This window comes from Silurus aristotelis, assembly GCF_946808225.1.
Source record: "Silurus aristotelis genome assembly, chromosome: 1".
Taxonomy (NCBI): Eukaryota; Metazoa; Chordata; class Actinopteri; order Siluriformes; family Siluridae; genus Silurus; species Silurus aristotelis.
In genome coordinates this window covers 39,577,535-39,597,817 of record NC_139574.1, presented here as the reverse complement: position 1 = coordinate 39,597,817, position 20,283 = coordinate 39,577,535, and the positions used below count along the sequence as shown (strand labels likewise).

Here is a 20,283-nt window from a genome sequence, read left to right as displayed (position 1 = left end):
CAGGATTTCAAGTTCTTTTCAAATACTGTAGTACATGATTAATTCATTAATATGAGGAAGATTAATCCTCATCATTGATCCTCATTAAGTGTCTAAGAGGAGCTACTCTAAAAAGCTGGAAAATCAGTTTTCAGCCAACGACCCTGCTTCAGTGAAGAAAGACCTGAGAGACATGGTGCAGTCATAAAAACCTGGAGCTTAACACGCTCAAAACAGTAGAGATGACTGTGACATTTGAGTCAATGAGTTTTCTAAGTTTAATTAATAAACTTAGGTTCCATAGTGTAGCGGTCATCACGTCTGCTTTACACGCAGAAGGTCCTGGGTTCGAGCCCCAGTGGAGCCATGCCCTTGAGGTTCTGATTCTAAATGCTTTTTGTCCATTGCGGTTACAGGGCCCATGCGCGCGATGAACATCAGGTGAGGGTCCCGAGATGGTTCCTCCATATGAAGAAGGACATGGGTGAGATGCAACCTCCCTGAACTCATTAAAAAGTGGATATGCTGAGAGAGCTTGATGTGGTCCTTCATGGGAAGAAAGTGTGAATGACATTGTAAGGGTGGGGACAGACAGGGAGACCTGTTAAGACAGAAGTAGTGTCATAGGAGCTTCTGTAGTTGGTCACGCCCAGAGCGATTCCTGTAGTGAAACTCATTTGATTTTCTGTCAAATTCCTTCTCTTTAAGGAACATCAAACATCACTGAATTTACTAAAGTGGATTTCAGGAAAGTGATTGAATGCTCTCTGTGATGAAGAGACATTAGACATGATTTGAATTGAAAATCTTTATTCCTTTAAATAAAACTAAATTAGAATTTAATATAAATTAAAGATGGTGAAACAACATGCACACTAAAGTACATGAAATGTTCGTATTTCACCATCTTCCTCTATTCCTGAATCATTTTCCATCTCTTCAAGTTTCTTCAACAGATCCTCGAAGCTGTCGACATCAAAGGCTGGTACAGAATCCAGGATCTCTGTGCTGTTGTGGGGGTCTTCAGTATGATTCTGGGCTCCAGACTGGATAAAAAAGCCATATTCCTCATTTAAAATGGAAAAGATGTCGTTGTTGAGCAAAGTGATTTCCTCCTCGTCCTCGAGCTGAACCTCACTGCTTGTACACTCAGACCCATAGCAGGTGCTGTAAACAGAAGTGCACAATTTTAGCTGCATATTAAAGTAAATGAGTGGCGATTATGGCGATTATTTAAGATGCAGAGTAAAACTTCATTTGCATGTCATTCTTCTGAAACTGTTCCAATGCAGTTTACTAACTCACTTGGTCTGGCAGAAAGTCGACTCAGAAACAGAAGGGAAAAGAGGAGGATCAAAGCAGATGTTTTTAGGAGACAGCAGTTCTTGGTGGCTAAGGCCGGGGAACTGATCACTAACTTTAGGCACGAGGTCATGGACTGGTACTTCTTCTGGCATGTTCATGACTATGTGGTGGTTTGGTTGATGATCAGGTCTCCTCTGTGAGTCACTACTCTGCACACTGCCTTTTCTCCTTCCCTTCTTTGGAAGCGGTTTATAAACCCAATCTACATGATAGAAAAGAAGAATTTAAAGAGTAAGAGGCAACATAAAAACAATAAAAGTGTCAGAATTGATGCGTTTGTTTTGTTATTTTGCCATTTGTCTATAAAGGAAGTTCACCTACCAGGAAACAACTGTTCATGTTCCTGTTTAAGCCTCCATGATTCAGTGTAGTAGGGTTTCTTCTGTTCTTCACTCAGTTTGTTCCACTGGATCCCAAGCTGCATGCTGATCTCTGCAGAGCTGCTATTTGGATTGGCCTTGGAAAAGATGGGCCTCTGTTTCCTCGCCCAAACCATGTAGGCATTCATTGGCCTTCTGATGTTGCCTTTTTTATCTCTGCACTTGGCAACGTTAAATTTATCTACAAAATAAAAAAACAAAGTTTAAGTTAAACAGAAATCATGATAAACTTCTAGTTAAAACAGTGAACAGAACAGAGTCATGCAATACTGCACCAGTCTTAAACACACACAATGTTGTAGTACAAAGATTTTATAAGTGCTGCATTACTCAGTCAGTACAAAATCATTTTATATTTCCTGCATGACAGATTCATATTTAATGTGGTTTTAGGAACTAAATGATAACTATATTTCATTGTCTCTGGACTTGTTCTCTGTACAATGACAATAAAGTTGAATAAAGTTGACAGCAGGAGAAGCAGCTGTAGCTGTTACCCGTCTTATTATCTGTCATTATTTCTCCTTCTTTCTTCTGAAAGTCGCTCTTTCTGGCTGAAAAATCTTTTTTGTCGTCTTGGAGAGCGGATTGTTCAAAACATTGACGCTTATCACTAAAAACAATTAAAAACATTTCAGCTGTTTGTTTGCGCTTCATTGCTGTGATCAGTAAATGTTTGTGTTGAACAGCAGCACAACAAAGTTGTCATGACAATAAAAGCGAGTCCAGGGCGCTATCAGAGATACCGACGTCACAAAAGAGGCGGGGCTTCAAAGGTTCAAATGCAGACACGGAAGCTGAAAACGGGTGTTTTTTTGTGTGATTGTAAACCCTACACGAGTTCCTATAGCGCGCCTCTGTTTAGACACAGTAGGGTATTAAACTATTTAGAATTATATTATTTAATAGAAAACACGTGTTTGCAGTTTGGAATGTGATTTTGATAAAAATTGTGCGGTTTAATTTGAGGTGTAATTAGTTTGTACTGCATGTGGTGACCTGTTGTTGTTATACTTAAAGTGACCATTAGGGGGAGTAGAAGTGCATTGAAAATAGAGAATGAGAGAACACGTGATTAGCGCGTGTCAGATGTGTGTTATGAGATATTAGACAATAAATCATTAATTCATGTTACCTGGCCTCGCTTCCTTCTGTTTCCTGACAACACTGCACTTTTAACAAATACTTTATTAAATTTCCCTTAGATTATTCATTATACTTACCTTCTCTGAACACAAACAGATGTTTTACTTAAACACATGGTAGTATTTATAGTCTCTGTTTATCTTTCAATTATAATCATCTACTTATTAAGACGTTTGTAAGTAAGAAATTATCATAAGAATAAAATAATCTGGTAAATTAATAACAAGGTAAATTAACTGTAATACATATGTTTTTATTGAATACATTCAAGTCCAAAAATGTATTTAAAAAAGAAAAAACATTAATAAAAGATGTGATTGATTTTGATCTGCTGCCAGTCTTTTTACAAGCACTTAGTGTTTTCTCAACTGGTCCACGACTACACCACAATATGTATGGGATTTTTTATATTGGTATTAAAATAAGAAACTAAACTCCTATAAAATCATCTCAGCAGTAATAAAATCAAGATTTGGTGATTTCTGTAAAAAGCTTGGTGTGGAATGGACGTCTCTGTTCACCTGTGTACAGCAGCACATGGGGAGGACAACAAATAATGACAAGAAACAAAAAAGTGACAAACTTCATTTAGATTTGACTTTTCCTTCATCACCCTTATATATATTTATTTTAGACAAATGTATCCACTTTTTCCTGCAAGTCTGTGATCTTTATGCTAATGATCAGGAGTAAACATAAAATGAGGAACATCTCTTTTCCCCTCTTCACTCCGGTACCGATGGTCCTCATCACCTTTCCACCTGTTTGGGGATTTTATGGGTGATTTGTTTCTCAATAATAATAATTATAATAATAATAAATGATAAACTCTGTGTTTTAAAGAAAATAAAATCCATAAAGCTCAGAAACTCACTCTTCCAGGGGTCGTACAGTTCGCTTTATCCCGGCAGAGGGTCTTCATCCTCCACCTGGAACACGGCGTCTCTCGGAGCTACAGGAGGAAAATCCAAGTGATGCTGAGGAAAGAAAAGTCCAAACAAATAATATCAAATATATAATATACCATATTTCATATAATAAAAATCAAAAGTAATATTACAGAGTTGAATCCCAGTGGAAACACGAATCCGAAACTGCTGTTTTCAGCCGATACACACTGTGTGGTCAAAAGTATTTGGACACTTGTCTTTTCCAGCCAGATGTGGTTCATAAATTCACATAAAATGCATAATGCTTAAATGCTCCATCCAGCCAATTAACATGCAAACTGTGGAAACACTTCATATAAACAGAATGTAGATTAAGTGAAAGCATTTTAAATGAGCTTCATTTGTCTGTTTTGTGTACATACAGGATTCAGGGCCATTTTTCTAGATTGATATTTGAAGGTAATTTTGTATTAAAATAATATTATTTTATTGTTGGTGCTTTAAGTGCTTTGGGACTCATGTGTAAAGCAGGTCATGTGATCAGAGTGATTACAGTGATATTTAGATATAATAATAATAATTTACAAATAAAAATAAAGACTCCGTCCTACAATGTAAATGATTTTGAGTGGTCTGGATTGTAATTATTGTAATTTTATGTGAAGTGATTGTGATACACACGCATGAAATAAGAAAATTAAATTGAATGTTTTCCTGAAACCAGCAACAAATGAACATTACAGTATTGAAACTTCATTGTGTTTTAGAGGTGAAGTTATAAATGGTGGAGTTTAATAAAGAACAGAGCTCCAGCTGTTGCAGGGGTTTCAGCATGAACTGCTCTACTTCAGCAGGAGCACATCTCACTGACATTGACTGACTTCATTGCTGAGACTTTTAGTTCGAAAAATTGAATTCATCTTCAAATTCAGTGTGTTTTGGGAGATTTGGAAATAACTTCTCCATGAGCACTCTAGTTATCTCAGAGGGATCCAAAATCTGGTCCCAGGGCCAAATGGAGCCTGTAAACAGATGTTAATTGGTCCTTGGTTTTCCTATAAGAATGTATGATGAGCAGCAGCATAATTCAGGGCAAGAAAATAAAGTCAAAGAGGATAAAATACATACCTACGTGTTTATTTCTTTGGATTTTGGTGAGTACACAGTTTGTAATGTGTAAAAATGGTTGTATATGGAATTAGATGTGTACTGATGTCATTGTGTGAGAGAAAATGCAAACTCAGATCTTGAACAATGGGATTCTGGTGAGTTTTGTGGTATTAAAAGGTAAAGATGTGTGTTGGTTGATCAGTAACGTGTATATGAGTCTGAACTGTTCATATTGTGCGATAATGACGATGAGGAACTGTTTAATTAGCGTCATGTGACTGAGTGTCGTATGATAGTGGAAATAGTGGAAACCAGTGAACCGACTCTTCTGGACTTTATTATTTAACTCTTTTGAACTGAGTTACTTGAACTGATTCAAAGGAGTCAAAATTACTGAACCAAATCTTTTTTTAACTGAATTGATCAAACTGAATGGTTATTGAAATAAATAAATAGAATTTTAATTTAGTTTTACTTTTTAACCTTTATTTTAATATCATTTACTTTTGTCACATTTTCCCAACATTTTATCAAGTGGATTTTATTTCTTAGTTAAATTTAAATTAAGTCCAACAGTTTAATAATAAAAACAAAACACACACAATATTTAAACATGTACTTTTGATTAAATATTACAATAAACATAGATTTTTTTTTTGTACTTTATTATATGTATAACGTGTTTCATATGCTGAATCTTACCTGCCCAGAGATTAGAAGATTTTTTGCTCTCCACTGCTGCCATTTCCTGTTCTTAATGAATTATTGAAGAAGTTGTGTATAAAGTGACCGATCTGTCGTTTAACCTTTAGTTTTTCCTTCCAATTATTTTTCTTAAATTTTAAAGTTTCCTCCAGCAGAGCAACATATTCCTCCAGTCGCTCTCTGTCTGTCATCAAATGATCGCTCTCATCCTTTGCAGTCTTCTTCTCTTCCTCACAGTGAATCAGGGAATTCTGGAGATCCTGGTGATTTGGAGCTGTAAGCTGATCATCTCCTCCATGTCTAATTTGGTCTTCTTTTTTTCCTTTCTCAAATTTATTTTGCTTAAATTTTAAAGTGGCCTCCAGCTGAGCAACACGTTCCTCCAGTCGCTCTCTGTCTCTCATTAAATTATTTTTCTCTTCGACACAATGATTCAGGGAATCCTGCAGCTCTCTGATGGTTTGAAAATGTCTGGTGGTCATTTTCTCCATGTCTAGTTTGATCATCTCTTTTTCCTTTTCAAATTTATTTTGTTCAAAATTTAAAGTGGTCACCAGCAGAGCAAGACGTTGCTCCAGTCGCTCTCTGTCGCTCCTCAAATGATCGCTCTGATGATCTGCACACTTCTTTTCCTCAGAGTGATTCAGGGAATCCTGGAGCTCCCTGGTGGTCTGGAGCTGTAAGTTATTACTCTTCTTCATGTCTAGTTTTGCCTTCTTTCCTTTCTTTCTTCTTAATGTGACCTCAAGCTGAGCGACACGTTCCTCCAGTTGTTTTTGTTCTCTCGTCCAGCTCTGGCTTCTCTCAGTTATATCCTGTTCCTGCTGCTTTTGCTCAGAAGCCAAAGTAGCCTCCAGCTTTTGCACCGTCTGTAGCAGAATGGCTTTCTCTTCTTTCTCTTCTGTTATCTTCTCTATCATTAGAAGAGAAAATGCATCCAAGTCTTTCTCTACTTTCTCCATGTGTTCCAGCTTCTCCTTCATTTCAGCAATCTGCTCAGATTTCTTCTTTCTTCTGCTTTGAAAAAACTCTCTCAACCTTCTGAAGAGCTCCATGTTTATGTGTCTTTACTCACAGGCAGAAATCTCGGAAATGTGGGAACCATAGACGCGTTCTGACTTACATAGGTGTTGCCCTACTGTGACGTCACAATGAGATGCTCCGCCCACCGCTCTCTCTCTCTCTCTCTCTCTTTCTTTCTCTCTCTCTTTCTCTTACACGTGCACACTGTATTGTATTGTATTTATTGTAAAACTAAATGATTCAGATGAGTTTTATAAAAAACATTTTTACTTATAAAAAATAAAATGTCATTCAATGAACATTAATGAAAACTGGATGATTTGTTTTTATTGAATGTAAAAATATAAATTTGAGGATAATTGAACTTAATGAATCGAATAGTTTTGGATTAAATAAAGATTTTACTGAACTAAACAGCACTGAATTCTCCTTTAAATCAACTTAAGTTTACTGAACTAAATACTGTTACTTATATGAAAATAAACCCGGTTTCTTGAACCCTGTTCGGTTTCAGCCCCACTTTTGGGCCTCACAGCTGAAAATGACCTTCCTGACTTTCAATGGTAAAAGTTCCTGACAACAGTGTGCTACATACACAATTTACATCTCTTTTGAAACAACACACTTTGTGCTTTACATCATCCAAAGATGCTGAACTTAGAAAAAAATGTGTACATCATAAAAAAACGTTCTTTCGGCTTTTCCCGTTAGGGGTCGCCACAGCAGATCATCCACATGTTTGATTTGGCACATGTTTTTACGCTGGATGCCCTTCCTAACGCAACCCTAGGAAGGGTTGGGACCGGCACTAAGGCTTGTGCAACCCTAATGGCTGGGGTTGGTTCCCTGACCAGGGATCGAACCCAGGCCGCAGCGGTGAGAGCGCCGCATCCTAACCACTTGACCACCAGGGAACCTAATGAATCTCTTGACAATACAGACAGAATTGAATATTATTCTCTGTAAGAAACAGCTTCCTTCTTACCTCCTACCAGACAGCTAAGACTTGTACAGAATACAGGAGATGATGGTCACATGCAAGGAGTGCAGTACCTGCCAGAACTTCCTGTAGTTCCTTAAGTATTGCTGTTGGCCTCTCAGTAGACTCCCTATCAATTTATTATTATAATATTTAAATTATAAATGATGACCAATAACGCTGTGCAGATCTATTATATATTTTATTTATTTATTTATTTATAAAGACATACATTTCTATAATTAGAATCTATAAAAGATTATTTGGCTTTTTTTTGGACGACAGGAAGCTGATCTGACTAATGCAATTGGTGACCGCTGGGGGAACAGGCTTTGTGAACTTTTGCTGCCATAATTGCAAAGTCTTGAGAGTGGCTTTGGGGTTGCTGGGTGCAAGATCATGACTGGCATAGATTAATGACAGCTGCACCTCCCACGGCATATCTGCACACAAGATACATGATAAAATTAGAACTTACTGAAGCACTTTCTTTATAATAGAAAACTAAAATTTATAGAATAAAGATAAAGATTGATAAAGATTTGATGATTTAGTAATACAGTACCTTCCAAGTCTTTTTGTGTCCCAAACTCAATAATGCGTTTTGTCAGATTTTCCACTGATGCTGCCAGGTTCTCCTTAAGGCCTTGTTGGCCAAGTCGCCCTGTTTGAGAAGGACAAAGACCATGAGTGAAAAACTGAAAAATCCAGAAATAATGTGCTCCAAAACAGGATTTACAGTAAACTTACCAAGTAGCCTGATAACTGCTGCAACAGAGACGTTTCTAAACTGCCTTCGCTTTGTTTGTGTTTCCAACAGCCAAGTGTTCAAGATCAACCAAACTCTTTTTCTATTAAATAAAAAATTGGATATATTAAGTGTTTGTAGCAGTAACTGATTGACCAATTGTGAGTTCATGCAACAAGAATGGCAAAAATTTCAGCCACTTGATTATTGAGACACACACTGTCTCATATGAGTCTCACATTTGTAGGACTGCAATCTATCAAATGATTATTATTTTTGAAACTAAAAATCTGGGAATTAAACACGATGACGCGGTTTTGCATTCAGTACCGAATAACATGGGTGTCGGTCCACATCCAGCCCAGTTGTGCACAAAGAAGATCCAGACTGAATACGTAGTCCCAGGCGGTAGGACAGAGATCATCACCATACCAGCGGCTCTTCTGGAATGTCAGACGTTTGTCTTCCAGAAGAGCGTTCAGTGTGCTGGTGATGGTGCTGCAGATGTTTCCAGGAGGAACCTGGCAGAGAAAACATCTTTTCTTCAGTTCATTAAAAAGATGTTTACAATAATATGGTGATGATGGAAAGGTCACAACCAATCACAATTGCAGATCTTTAGAACAGGGAGGTTGTGCTCTAACTGTGCATTCTGCTCTTTATGGTTATAAACTTTCTTTTCGGCTTCTCCCGTTAGGGGTCGCCACAGCGGATCCTCCGCACGTTTGATTTGGCACATGTTTTACGCTGGATGCCCTTCCTAACGCAACCCTCCCCAATTTATCCGGGCTTGGGACCGGCACTAAGAGTGGCTGGGGATGGTTCCCTGACCGGGAATCGAACCCGGGTCGCAGCGGTGGGAGCGCTGCATCTTAACCACTAGACCACCAGGGGACCTCTGCTCTTTATGGTTATAACTCCATTTATTAACACTAATATAAGGAGGAGTTCTAGAAAATGACCTCTGAATGACAGATTTTTTAATTGACATGTGAAGTAGCACACTTTACTATAGGGTTTATGTATCAGACAGTAGCAGGGGTAAATAATGCTCTAGAATAGTACATGAGTATGCAGTTTGAGGCTTTTGTCATCAGCAGTGTCATTAAGAAATGTCATTTACAGTCGTGTTTTTTTTCCCTTTAAGAGAAGTGCAGTCTGAGGCATTCTCTGCAAATGGTCATCAGCATTACCTCACACTAATGCAAAGAATAATATCCTCAAATAGTGACTTGTAACACAAATTGTGAAGCAAAAAAACGAATTAGCTCCACTAGATTACACTGAGACTTGGGAATCAAAACTAGTTGTTGACTGTTGTTGTAGTTGTTGACTGTTCTGATGACTGTGTTGATAAGAATCAGCTACTTACCCTATCCCAGTGCAGATATTTGCTGAGCAAGCATAAAATGTCTCCGTCCGCTTTCATTTTGGTCACGATGTGTATGGCTCTGCATAAAGGGCCGTCATAGGAAAAAACACATGGCCATGCTGTCACCATGACCATTATTAATTTAGGGGCTTCAGGAAAGTCTGCAAAGGAAACAAAACAATACCACAGACTTAAAATACACTGTATAGAGAGAAATACAAAACCAAGAACAAGACACATTTTGCTTCTTTGTATCATTGTCTGAATCATTTTTAGTAGATATGTAATGAAATGTCAATATAATCTCACCTTCTTTAAGAAGTCTGTAGGCGAGGGCGTGCACTTTATGAGTGTCTCCTCTCTGCTGACATAAGGCTACATAAACCCGACAGAGAAACTGCAGGACGTTATGTGACATAGACTTTTTCTCTGCCTTGATCTTGTCCATGATGACTGTCAGAAACGTCTCCGCTAAAGACTAAATAAACCAGAAGAAAAGGATCATCCAATATCCAACTAAATCAAACATGTACTCAAATCATGTATATAAAACTATTAGATGTGTAGGAAAACTACTAGGCTTTGTTTAAACCAAAACCTGGAGTAAACGTTTTTACACCACAAACCATATCTACTGCTCATTTTAACAACATCAGGGCACTGAATGAACTTTTACAAATGAGAAAACTCAAATCCACAGCTAAACAATAAAGTTGTTTGAATTTTGTGCACACTAAATAAAACAGAAGATAATAACTGACCTTGTTTACACAAAACACAGATGTGACCGATTTTTCCTCATCTGTCAGACCAGGAAGTTTACATCTCCCTTTAAGTAGTGCAGAAACCCAGTTAGTAGATAATAAATCATAACTGGCATCATGAAGAGTTTCCAGTGCACAAGCGATGAGGGATTGTGTTTTGTTGTGTTTGTGCTGTGCAGCATCGATTCGAGGTCTTTTAGCAGTCGTGGTTTGTGACGTGTCTGATGCAGTTCTCTTTGCTCTCGGGTTTGTCTGGGTTTGATTTCCTGCGATGGGATATTTGAAATCAGATACACGCAAACACAAACACATTAAATGTATTATTTTATATTTTATATACAATAACCAGAATTTATACTTCACTTTGTAGGATAAAGAAAAATGTGACCATATTAAGATCTTCGGCTGATTAACATTCTATCATGAATGACTCCTAATTACAGCTCAATGTGAAGTAACAGGTTCAGCTGACGTTGTTTGCTGCTGTTCATGAAGCCTTTGGTGTGTGTTTTTTGGAAGATGTTGATCTTTCTCTAGTTCCACGTTCTCCTTATGGTTTTGCCCAATTTATGGTGACGGTATTTGGATTACGATCTGGATTTATGTGCCTGTTTATTTATTAGACATCATTTTAATCTGCATTTGCAGCCACTCTTTTTATCATTACAGGACAGACATCAAGGAACAAAGATTCAAACTGTCACTGACAAACACCCTTCCAGAGAGACGTATATTATTTCCTTATAGAACATAAAACATGACTGTTAAACATTAAGGGTTATTAGGATGGTGAAAGAAATTTGCATTGTCGACTCTTTTTTCATTACATACAAAACAAACAACTGGCCTCGCTGTTCCAATACTTTTGGAAGGGGAACGTACATACTAGCTTTAGCACATGCTAAGATCGAATTGTATCTTCTCCAGAAAATAGTTTACAACAAGTCACATTTAAATACCTTTGTCAGCTTTCTGCTTATTGTCAGTTTGAGTGAAGGAACTCTTTGTCTCTGCAATGACAATCACCAGTTTATTACATTTTCAATGAAAATACTTTACACATCAAAATATACAGAACCTCAGATAGATTATTGTACTACCTTTGTTCAACTCGTTCTTGAGTTTTTTCTGTTAAGGTTCAAAGACAAAAACCAGAGACAAGACAAATGGCATTTAGTTTCACTTAGTCACAGTTCTCACTTAAAGTTTCATTATGTCTGCATTTGAAATCAAAAGAAAGTACCTCCATTAGGCAGATGATTTTCTCGAGACTTCTCATTTTGCACTTCAGCTCTTGAATTTCCAGATGTTTACTGGTGTTTTCGGCTGTACAATAGTTAACAGAATGATATGAAAAGGTGCTCAGATCACACTAATCACATTATATGTTTATTTGATAGAAATGAATCATGCAGTAATAATGTGCTTTTACTGTCTTACACACTGAAAGCAGAAACATTCAAACTATACACACCTTTAAGTGCCAGAAGCTGGTTTTCAATACCAGAGTTCCTTTGGAAAAGAAAAAGAAACGTTCAGATAGAACACAATGTTCATTGGCACTTTATCTGTAGGATGATTTTGTTTGCAGACATTTACATAAATTAAATGTGACGAAATCATGTGACATGAACAATTCTACAGTATAGATGATATATTGGGGGGGGTGTTTTTACAGAAAAAATTATTAGTAAAAATAAAGTATAAACAGTAAAAAAAAAAATTACTTGTTTGTGTCTGTGTTCAGCATCTTTAAACTTTTCGAGTCTACAGTCAGTTTCTTTTTTATTTTAAGAAAATTACCCACACACAGTCTTAATTGTCAGCTGTCCAGAAAAATGGCGGTGTGTGTACCAGTTTCCATGGCAAAGAGGGCGTGGCTTTGGGCCGTGTACTTCTGTCTCGGTCTCCATTGATTTGTTCGTCATGGAAAATTGATGCACCAATCGGGGACGCGGACGCTACCAGAGAGGCGGGGCTTCTGCGTTGCATACGTTGCACAGTATTTGTAATGTTTTTGCATTAATGTTATAATATCTGATAGCCATTAGAGGGCACTCTCGTGCTGCATGTGGGTGTGTTTGCAGTGTGCAGAGTAAACGAGTAAAAAACGCTGTGCAGTCATGTCTCCGGTTCTTTCTGCGCATGCTCCGAACTTAATGGGATAATATGTGTTTTATAACATAATGATGCAAACATAACATTATTTACATTCATCACATTACTGTGCTGGAAAACAATACAAATTAAATAAAAAAGAAGAAAAAGTGTAAAAGAAGAAAAGCGGGACAAAGACAGAGTTAATGCGATGTAATGAATGGTGATGATCATATAAATAAACTCAGTTTAGTAAAAGTTTGTGAACAAACTTTATATTGGTCCAGTTTTTAAAGTTTATTCTAAAAGTTATAAATAGTGTAATAAGTGGACAAGAAATATGAGTTGTTCATGTCACACAGATTTTTTATTTAGTTTTTTTTATTTCAATTCAGTGTCATTACAAAATAGGTTTAAATTTGTAGAGATTTTATTTGGACAAACATATCGGACAAAAGAAATCAGCAACATATATTGGTCATCCTGTATCAGTCGACCTCTAGGTGTGAGTTTAAATGATATGCTCAGTTGTATGTATGAGATAATTGTAGTCTGGACGGTGAGACGCCACTAAGCGTTAATATTATAATAATTACACTGATCTATTAGAGACGCTTATCAAAAAAGTCCGAATCAAATCCACTCACAAGTGCAGCAGATTCATGTGATGTGAAATAAAGTCCTAATGGCAGCAGCATTATACAGTCATATATATATTTCTATAAAAGAGCTCTGATACGGATTTCAGTCTTTAAGAAGAACATCTTCAGAGGGGTTTTTTCTCGTCCTGGTATCATAAGTGTAGATAAACATAGGTTGTGTTTAATTCACAGCCCTGATGAAGTCTGATGACCTGAAGAGGGTGGAGCTGAGACTTCAGACAGCAGACGGACTTCTGAGGAGGAACATCAGCACCACATGAGAGGTTAGAGGTCACCCAACCTGTAATTAATCCTGGAGGAATTGAGTGTGATTAGAGAGATAGCGATTTAAATGTATTAATGCAGCTGTGTGTGTGTGTGTGTGTGTGTGTGTTACTGCAGTTATGATAATAATAATAAGAATTATAAGTATTTTGTGGGCTGTTGTGAATTGTTTAAATCTTCCCTCTACCTCTCCTTTATTAGTGTAGTTACTGATAGAAAAAGTGAAAATCTTTTTAAAACAACTTTCATGCAAAACATCTTGTGGCTTCATTAGATGAGATTTGCCTCAAAAAAAAAATCATTGACACTTTTCTTTCATGTGAACAAGCTTTTTTTTCACAAGACTTTGTCTTACACTTCCAGTGACTGTAGCTGAAGCAGAAAGAAGCTTTTTAAAACTGAAACTAATCAAATGATACCTGAGACCCACCATGTCACAAGAGCACCTCAGCAGCCTCGCTGTCATAAACATCAACCATACAAGTGCTGGTCAGATTTGCAACGATGATGTAATTGATGACTTTGCAACAAACAAAGCAAGAAAGATCTGTTTTTAGGAAAATGACTTTGTAGTGAAAAATGTATTTAATTTGTTTGTTGTGTGAATTGCCAATTTATTATTATTTATTTTCATATTGTATTTATGTATTTATTTGTAAATGTATTTACTGTAAAGATAAAGTAAGTGCAGATTGTTGTTAGTTATTTATCTTTTTAGGTGGCAGCAGGATGGGAGCAGGTCATGACGTGGAAAGGAGACTCTCTGCTTGCAGGCTTCCTGTGACGTAGCTTCCTGTGTTTGACTGTGTTTTTAAACAAACTTTACTATTTATCTCTCCTTTTTTGTGTGTCTGCCTTTGAGCACAGGTGAGAACTCGTTCGATGCCCAGCTGCGAGAGCGGAAAGCGGCGCTGGAAACATCCCGGACGGACGCTCACTTGTCCCAGGTAAATTCCTGGGTTAAATCTAACTCTCCCAGCACCTCAACTCCGCGTGTTTCTCTGCCCAGGCCCACGGACACTGGATGCTGCAGCAGCGGAAGACATGAGCCAAGCCCCGGTCCAGGACGTCTCCCCCACCACCACCGGCCTTCGAGATCTCGACCGAGAACCGCTTCGCCCCTCTCCGCGAGACGGAACGTCATACTGTGATTCTTGGAGATTCCATCGTCCGGCATGTCCGCGCTACCGGAGACAAAGGTAAGGTGCACACTCGCTGTTTTCCTGGTGCTCGTGTTCTCGATGTCGCTGCACAGGTACCCGCGATCCTGTCATTCCGATTCAAATCAGTCCGATTGAAAGATTTAGCGGTGGACTTTTTACATGAGACGTTATCTAAGCTGATGTGATGTTCACAATCATGACTTTGTGACGTGCACTTTGTGTATATTTTCTGAAAGGAATGATAAATGGGCCGATTCGAGATCTGATACGGATGCCAGGTGAAGAGGAGGTGGGGATTTGAGGAAGCACATTTTGTCCCTCAAGTATTGTGTCTTATCAACAGCATTAATCGTGTTAACGCATTTGCATGGAAGAATTTTTATTTTGTTCGGTTTATAAAAAGGTTCATGTCATGAATCTTCTTGTGCGAGTATTTTTTATTTTTTTGTCCAAATCTTGATGTTATTGTTACAATAATTATGGGAGTCACGTAATTAAGGAATGAATGATACGGACCAGAAGAGATGAGGGTGAGCTACTCATTCTGTTTATCATCATTTGTCCTTTAGCTGCCTTGTCATATTTTCATTATTGGAACTAATGTCAGAGTTCGTGTATGTAGACGTGTGTATGGGTATCTACTTATTGGAAATGTACCATTTTATATTATTTCTGATCAAAGGAACGAAATGATCTAAAGAACCAAGTCACTGAAATGATGCCATCTTCCAATCACTAGCAGTGATCAGTAATACTGATGAGTGCCATACGGGGGCACTAATGCTTCGAGTAATACCAGGGAATGGATCAACGAATAAAAGAATGCTCTTAGCATGGAAAACGACGTATTTGTGGCCTGTACACATTAAGATAGAAGAAAGACAAGAAACAAACAGCAATAATCAATAGACTGGAAAGCTTACCGAACAAAAGTCCAGCAGGGGGCGCTCGCCTCTAACCCGGGTGTGTGTTTCTACAGAGAAACACTACAGGAGCTCATGTAGAGTCGCGCCGTCACCATCTCTGTGACGTAGCATCCCTGATTGGTGCAACAATCTTTTTAATCCACCAATGAAATGTCATAGTCAAATGTCATGCTGTCATAGTAACATGCAAACATTGTAAGTCCACTATTGAATCGAAGGCCGTTGTTGAGACCAGACGTTTGTTTACTGCAGTAGGAATGTTCACTTTAAAACTGCAACAACATACAGAAATATTGCATTTTCATTTCTTCAATTACACTAAATATTGACAAATATATATTCTGTATATGTTCTAGATCTGTATTGAGCAAGTATAAGAGAGAACATTAAATATGATGTCAAATGTAGTGACAGACATTTTCACGTTGTTCTAATCAACAGTATCCTGTGGTGGTGAACATGACTGCGAGTTCTCCAGAAGAACAAATGCTGGTAATGTACAGTTCAAACACACACTGTTTTTCACACAGAATAAACTAAAGCCCATCACTTCCTCATCACCTAAACACACTGTTCATTTAGATTTTACTTATGGCAGCCAAACGGCCTCATTTTGTAAACCCCTTGATCACTTCCTCTGTCTTTAAGGGAACTAAACGAAGAGGAATGAATGTCCATATAGAGGAATGTGAGCGCAACTGGCAACCGCTCTAAAAGGACACGGCTCTGATTTGATTAAACAGAGTGAAGGTTATTCATGAAGTATATCAGAATTGTACAAATCAATGAAACTACTTACTCTATTAACTCTATTTGAACGAAATCATTACTGAGTTTGGACCAAAATGATATCTGTATGCTAATGTGTGCTAATCAGGAAATACGGTCTACCTACCTTTCCTAGCCTGACTTTAAAATCCCACCCCTGTCTGGCCTGCACTTCCTCCCTCACTCTGCCCTGTCTTTCCCTCCTGCATTGCCTGAGTTTATCTCACCCACATTACTTCACCCACATTACCATACCTAACTGTGCTATATGTAATGAGGCACACAGGGACAAGGTAGAGACTTGGAGGTTGTTCGATGTAGTTGTGAGAAAGGTCAGGGGTCATGTGTGTACCCTGGTGCTCTGAATTTGTCTCTGTGTGTCCTTTTATAGCTGCAAGTTTCAAATACTGTTTACGTTAACCTTCAAATAGCTTTAGCATTTTTGTGATTTTTATGCCAAACTTATATGCTGTTTGTGTTCCAGTATTATTACAGTGCTCCAGTACATGTGGTGCCTCCTCAGCAGTACTCAGTCCATCCCACAGGATTCAATACATGCTACACTGTACTCCCTGGACCTACTACCCCAACAAATGGTAAGTTGATCATGCCTTTCCAGTCATCCTTACAAAAAGCCTGGTTTTCTTGTAGGATGTTATGATCCTCACAGCTCACATGTTGGTCTTTAATTGAAACTGATACTGTTCTTATTAGTGTCGGCTGCAGGGATGTTCTACTATAATGATCAGGCCGTGTACAACCAGACTCCATTCCCAATGGTCCCTTCACTGCAGCAACATCCATCTACCAAGAGGAAGAGGAAAACGGTGCGTGTGCTTACTCTTTGTTTCAGTACTGGTTCATTTACTGAGTATATGAGCCTCAATTATAATTTTCTTTTCGATTTTTGACTCGTCTAGTCTGTGATTTAATTACTACTGTCTCTGTTGTCTACAGATGAACAGCTTTAGAGTTATTTAGTAAAATCTGCTGCATTAGATGGCGCTGAAAAGTCTACCTCTTCAGCTGAGCCCGGTCCTGCACAAGCCGTCACACCAAAGCCAGATAAAACAGAGCCTGTGCACGTGCCCCCAGAGGTTCCAGCTTCTGCTCTATTCACCATTGATGAGCCGAAACAGACACAGCTCCTCGTCCTGACGACTCCCGATCGCTCAGAGAGGTGAGTTTAAAATCAAATCAAATCAAATCAAATTTTATTCATCACATACACATACATACAGGGTACGACATGTAGTAAATTGTTTTGTACGATGGTCCGGCTTGAGGGAATAGGATGGGGGGAAAAAAAGGAGGCAGATAAATAACTATAAGGTATAAGAAAGGCTATTGAAATAAAATAAAATAAAATATAATAAAATAAAATAAAATAAATAAATAAAATAAAAGAATATAAGGTATAAAGATACATAAATATATAGATATATAAAAGGATAATGTATGAGCAAATATACATATAAACAGTAAACAGTGTGTAGTGAAAGATGTAAACAAAATAAAAATGTAAACAATATGTAAACAATAGGCAATTGTGGTGGGTTGTCCATAAAGTGTCCGTGTGCGGTATGGTGTGGTGTAAAGGTCCGTAAAGTGTCCATGTGCAATATGGTGCAATATGGTCCATGTGGTATGAATAAAATAAAAAGCGCACTGTGCTGTGCAAGTCCAGAGTTTAAAGTGTCGTGGTGCGAACGGTGAGATATGTTTTAAAGTGACGTGGTGCGAAGGTGAATATATGTACAGAGAAGTGTGATGATGATGGTGGAGAGAGTGGGCCAGTTCTAGATCCTGGGTGTTTCCTGGTTTAAACACTGGATGGCCTGCGGGAAGAAGCTCCTCCTCATTCTCTCTGTGTTCGCTTTCAGGGAGCGGAAGCGTTTTCCTGAACGCAACAGAGAAAAGAGTCCATTGTTGGGATGGCTGAGGTCCTTCATAATCTTCCTGGCTCTGGTCCTGCACCGCGTGCTATAGATGTCCTGCAGGTTAGGGAGCTCAGTGTGGATGGTACGTTCAGCTGAACGCACCACCCTCTGGAGGGCTCGTCTGTCCTGCATGGTGCTGTTCCCGAACCAGGAAGTGATGCTACCCGTCAGGACGCTCTCAATGGTGCAAGTGTAGAAAGTCTTAAGCACCTGAGAGGGAAGTTTAAAGTCCCTTAAGCGTCTCAGATGGTACAGACGCTGCCGGGCCTTCTTCACCAGGGTGTTGGTGTGACAGGACCAAGACAGATCCTGTGTGATGTTAACACCAAGGTACCGGAAACTGTCCACTCTCTCCACTGGGGTCCCGCTGATGTTTATAGGTTGGTATGACCGCTCCCGCTTTGTGCTGAAGTCCACGATCAACTCCTTAGTCTTGCTGACGTTCAGGAGAAGGTTGTTCTCCTGGCACCATCTCTCCAGGTTTTTAACCTCCTGTAGGTAGACCGTCTCGTCGTTGTTGATGTAAAGCCCAAAGTGTGTTGTTTCAAAAGAGATGTAAATTGTGTATGTAGCACACTGTTGTCAGGAACTTTTACCATTGAAAGTCAGGAAGGTCATTTTCAGCTGTGAGGCCCAAAAGTGGGGCTGAAACCGAACAGGGTTCAAGAAACCGGGTTTATTTTCATATAAGTAACAGTATTTAGTTCAGTAAACTTAAGTTAATTTAAAGGACAATTCAGTGCTGTTTAGTTCAGTAAAGTCTTCATTTAATCCAAAACTATTCGATTCATTAAGTTCAATTATCCTCAAATTAATATTTTTACATTCAATAAAAACAAATCATCCAGTTTTCATTGATGTTTATTTAGTGAATAATGCATTTAATAAACAATTGGTTTCACTCAGAATAACATTTTATTTTTTATAAGTAAAAATGTGTTTTTTATAAAACTCATCTGAAGCATATAGATAAAAATGTACCAGTTGGTTAAAAGAGAACATTTCAAAGTAAAACATTTCTTCCAGCTCATAAATCCTATAAAACATGCAGCATTAAACATGAACTTCCAGCAGATGAACATCTCATAATACTGTCTGGAAGTGAGAAATGTACAGGTTGTTTTTACTCCATACACATGAACTTACTTTGATCAGAAACACAATCATACTCCAAATCAATTCATCAATAAAGTCAATAAAAGAATCCCAAACTGCTGTGTGTCTTGTCCTCGCTATTAATGACGTCATTAGAGCTCCACTACTTCTAATGACCTGCTGTGACAGTGAGCTCTAATACACATCACACTGCCACCTACTGGTCATTTATGATTCTGCAACATTCATAGAGTCACTCCGGTCAACTTCCGGTTCTCAACTCGGATTCACTCGCTTTATACACAGTTTACAGCCGTTTTTATCTTATTAATGACTGTAATATCGCTCTTCTCTCAGGAACAACAGAAAAGCTGTGAAGACATGATATTTTATCCGCTCTTTACCTCTGTAATGTGCGCATGCGCATAGTCCGAGAGACCGGGTTACGTCACAGACGGAGGGTGGGGGCATCTCCCTGTGACGTCACAGTAAGGCAACGTCTATAATTGGGAACGCGTCTCTGTTTCTCTCATTTCCAAAGTTTTTGCTTGTGAGTAAAGAGGCATAAACATGGAGCTCTTCAGAAGGTTGAGAAAGTTTTTTCAAACCAGAAGAACAAAGAAAACTAAGCAGATTGCTGAACTGAAGGAGAAGCTGGAACACATGGAGAAAGTAGAGAAAGACTTGGATGCATTTTCTCTTCTAATGATAGAGAAGATAACAGAAGAGAAAGAAGAGAAAGCCGTTCTGCTACAGACGGTGCAAAAGCTGGAGGCTACTTTGGCTTCTGAGCGAAAGCAGCAGGAACAGGACATAACTGAGAGAAGCCAGAGCTGGAGGAGAGAACAACAACAACTGGAGGAACGTGTTGCTCAGCTTGAATTTATTTTGGATCAGACCACCATGG

The 20,283-nt window shown here is 38.4% G+C and overlaps 4 protein-coding genes across 9 annotated transcripts in view; 1 reads left to right on the top strand and 3 right to left on the bottom strand.

Moving 5' to 3' along the window:
- Positions 1–20,283, bottom strand: part of LOC310725165 (eukaryotic translation initiation factor 4 gamma 3-like) — a 250,262-nt gene that overhangs the window by 84,027 nt on the left and 145,952 nt on the right. The gene's annotated exons all lie outside the window — the stretch shown is intronic.
- LOC310724844 (eukaryotic translation initiation factor 4 gamma 3-like) overlaps positions 1–20,283 on the top strand; it is a 128,643-nt gene that overhangs the window by 32,382 nt on the left and 75,978 nt on the right. The gene's annotated exons all lie outside the window — the stretch shown is intronic.
- On the bottom strand, positions 7,827–10,629 carry LOC310733997 (little elongation complex subunit 1-like; the record flags this gene model as incomplete). The annotated part of the gene is made up of 7 exons (XM_083555542.1): positions 10,459–10,629; positions 10,007–10,175; positions 9,698–9,858; positions 8,656–8,846; positions 8,328–8,428; positions 8,143–8,241; positions 7,827–8,020 (listed from the first exon to the last, which is right to left on the bottom strand). The coding sequence occupies exons 2-7, from the start codon at positions 10,143–10,145 to the stop codon at positions 7,827–7,829; spliced, it is 885 nt and encodes a 294-aa protein (XP_083411668.1). The 5' UTR covers positions 10,146–10,175; positions 10,459–10,629.
- The window catches only part of LOC310733989 (uncharacterized protein), a gene marked incomplete at both ends in the record, with an annotated part of 2,279 nt that continues 136 nt past the window's right edge, over positions 18,141–20,283 (bottom strand). Inside the window, 2 exons of the mRNA XM_083555528.1 lie at positions 18,141–18,458; positions 18,492–18,857. Coding sequence (XP_083411654.1) covers positions 18,141–18,458; positions 18,492–18,857 — 684 coding nt within the window. The remainder of the gene's footprint in view (positions 18,459–18,491; positions 18,858–20,283) is intronic.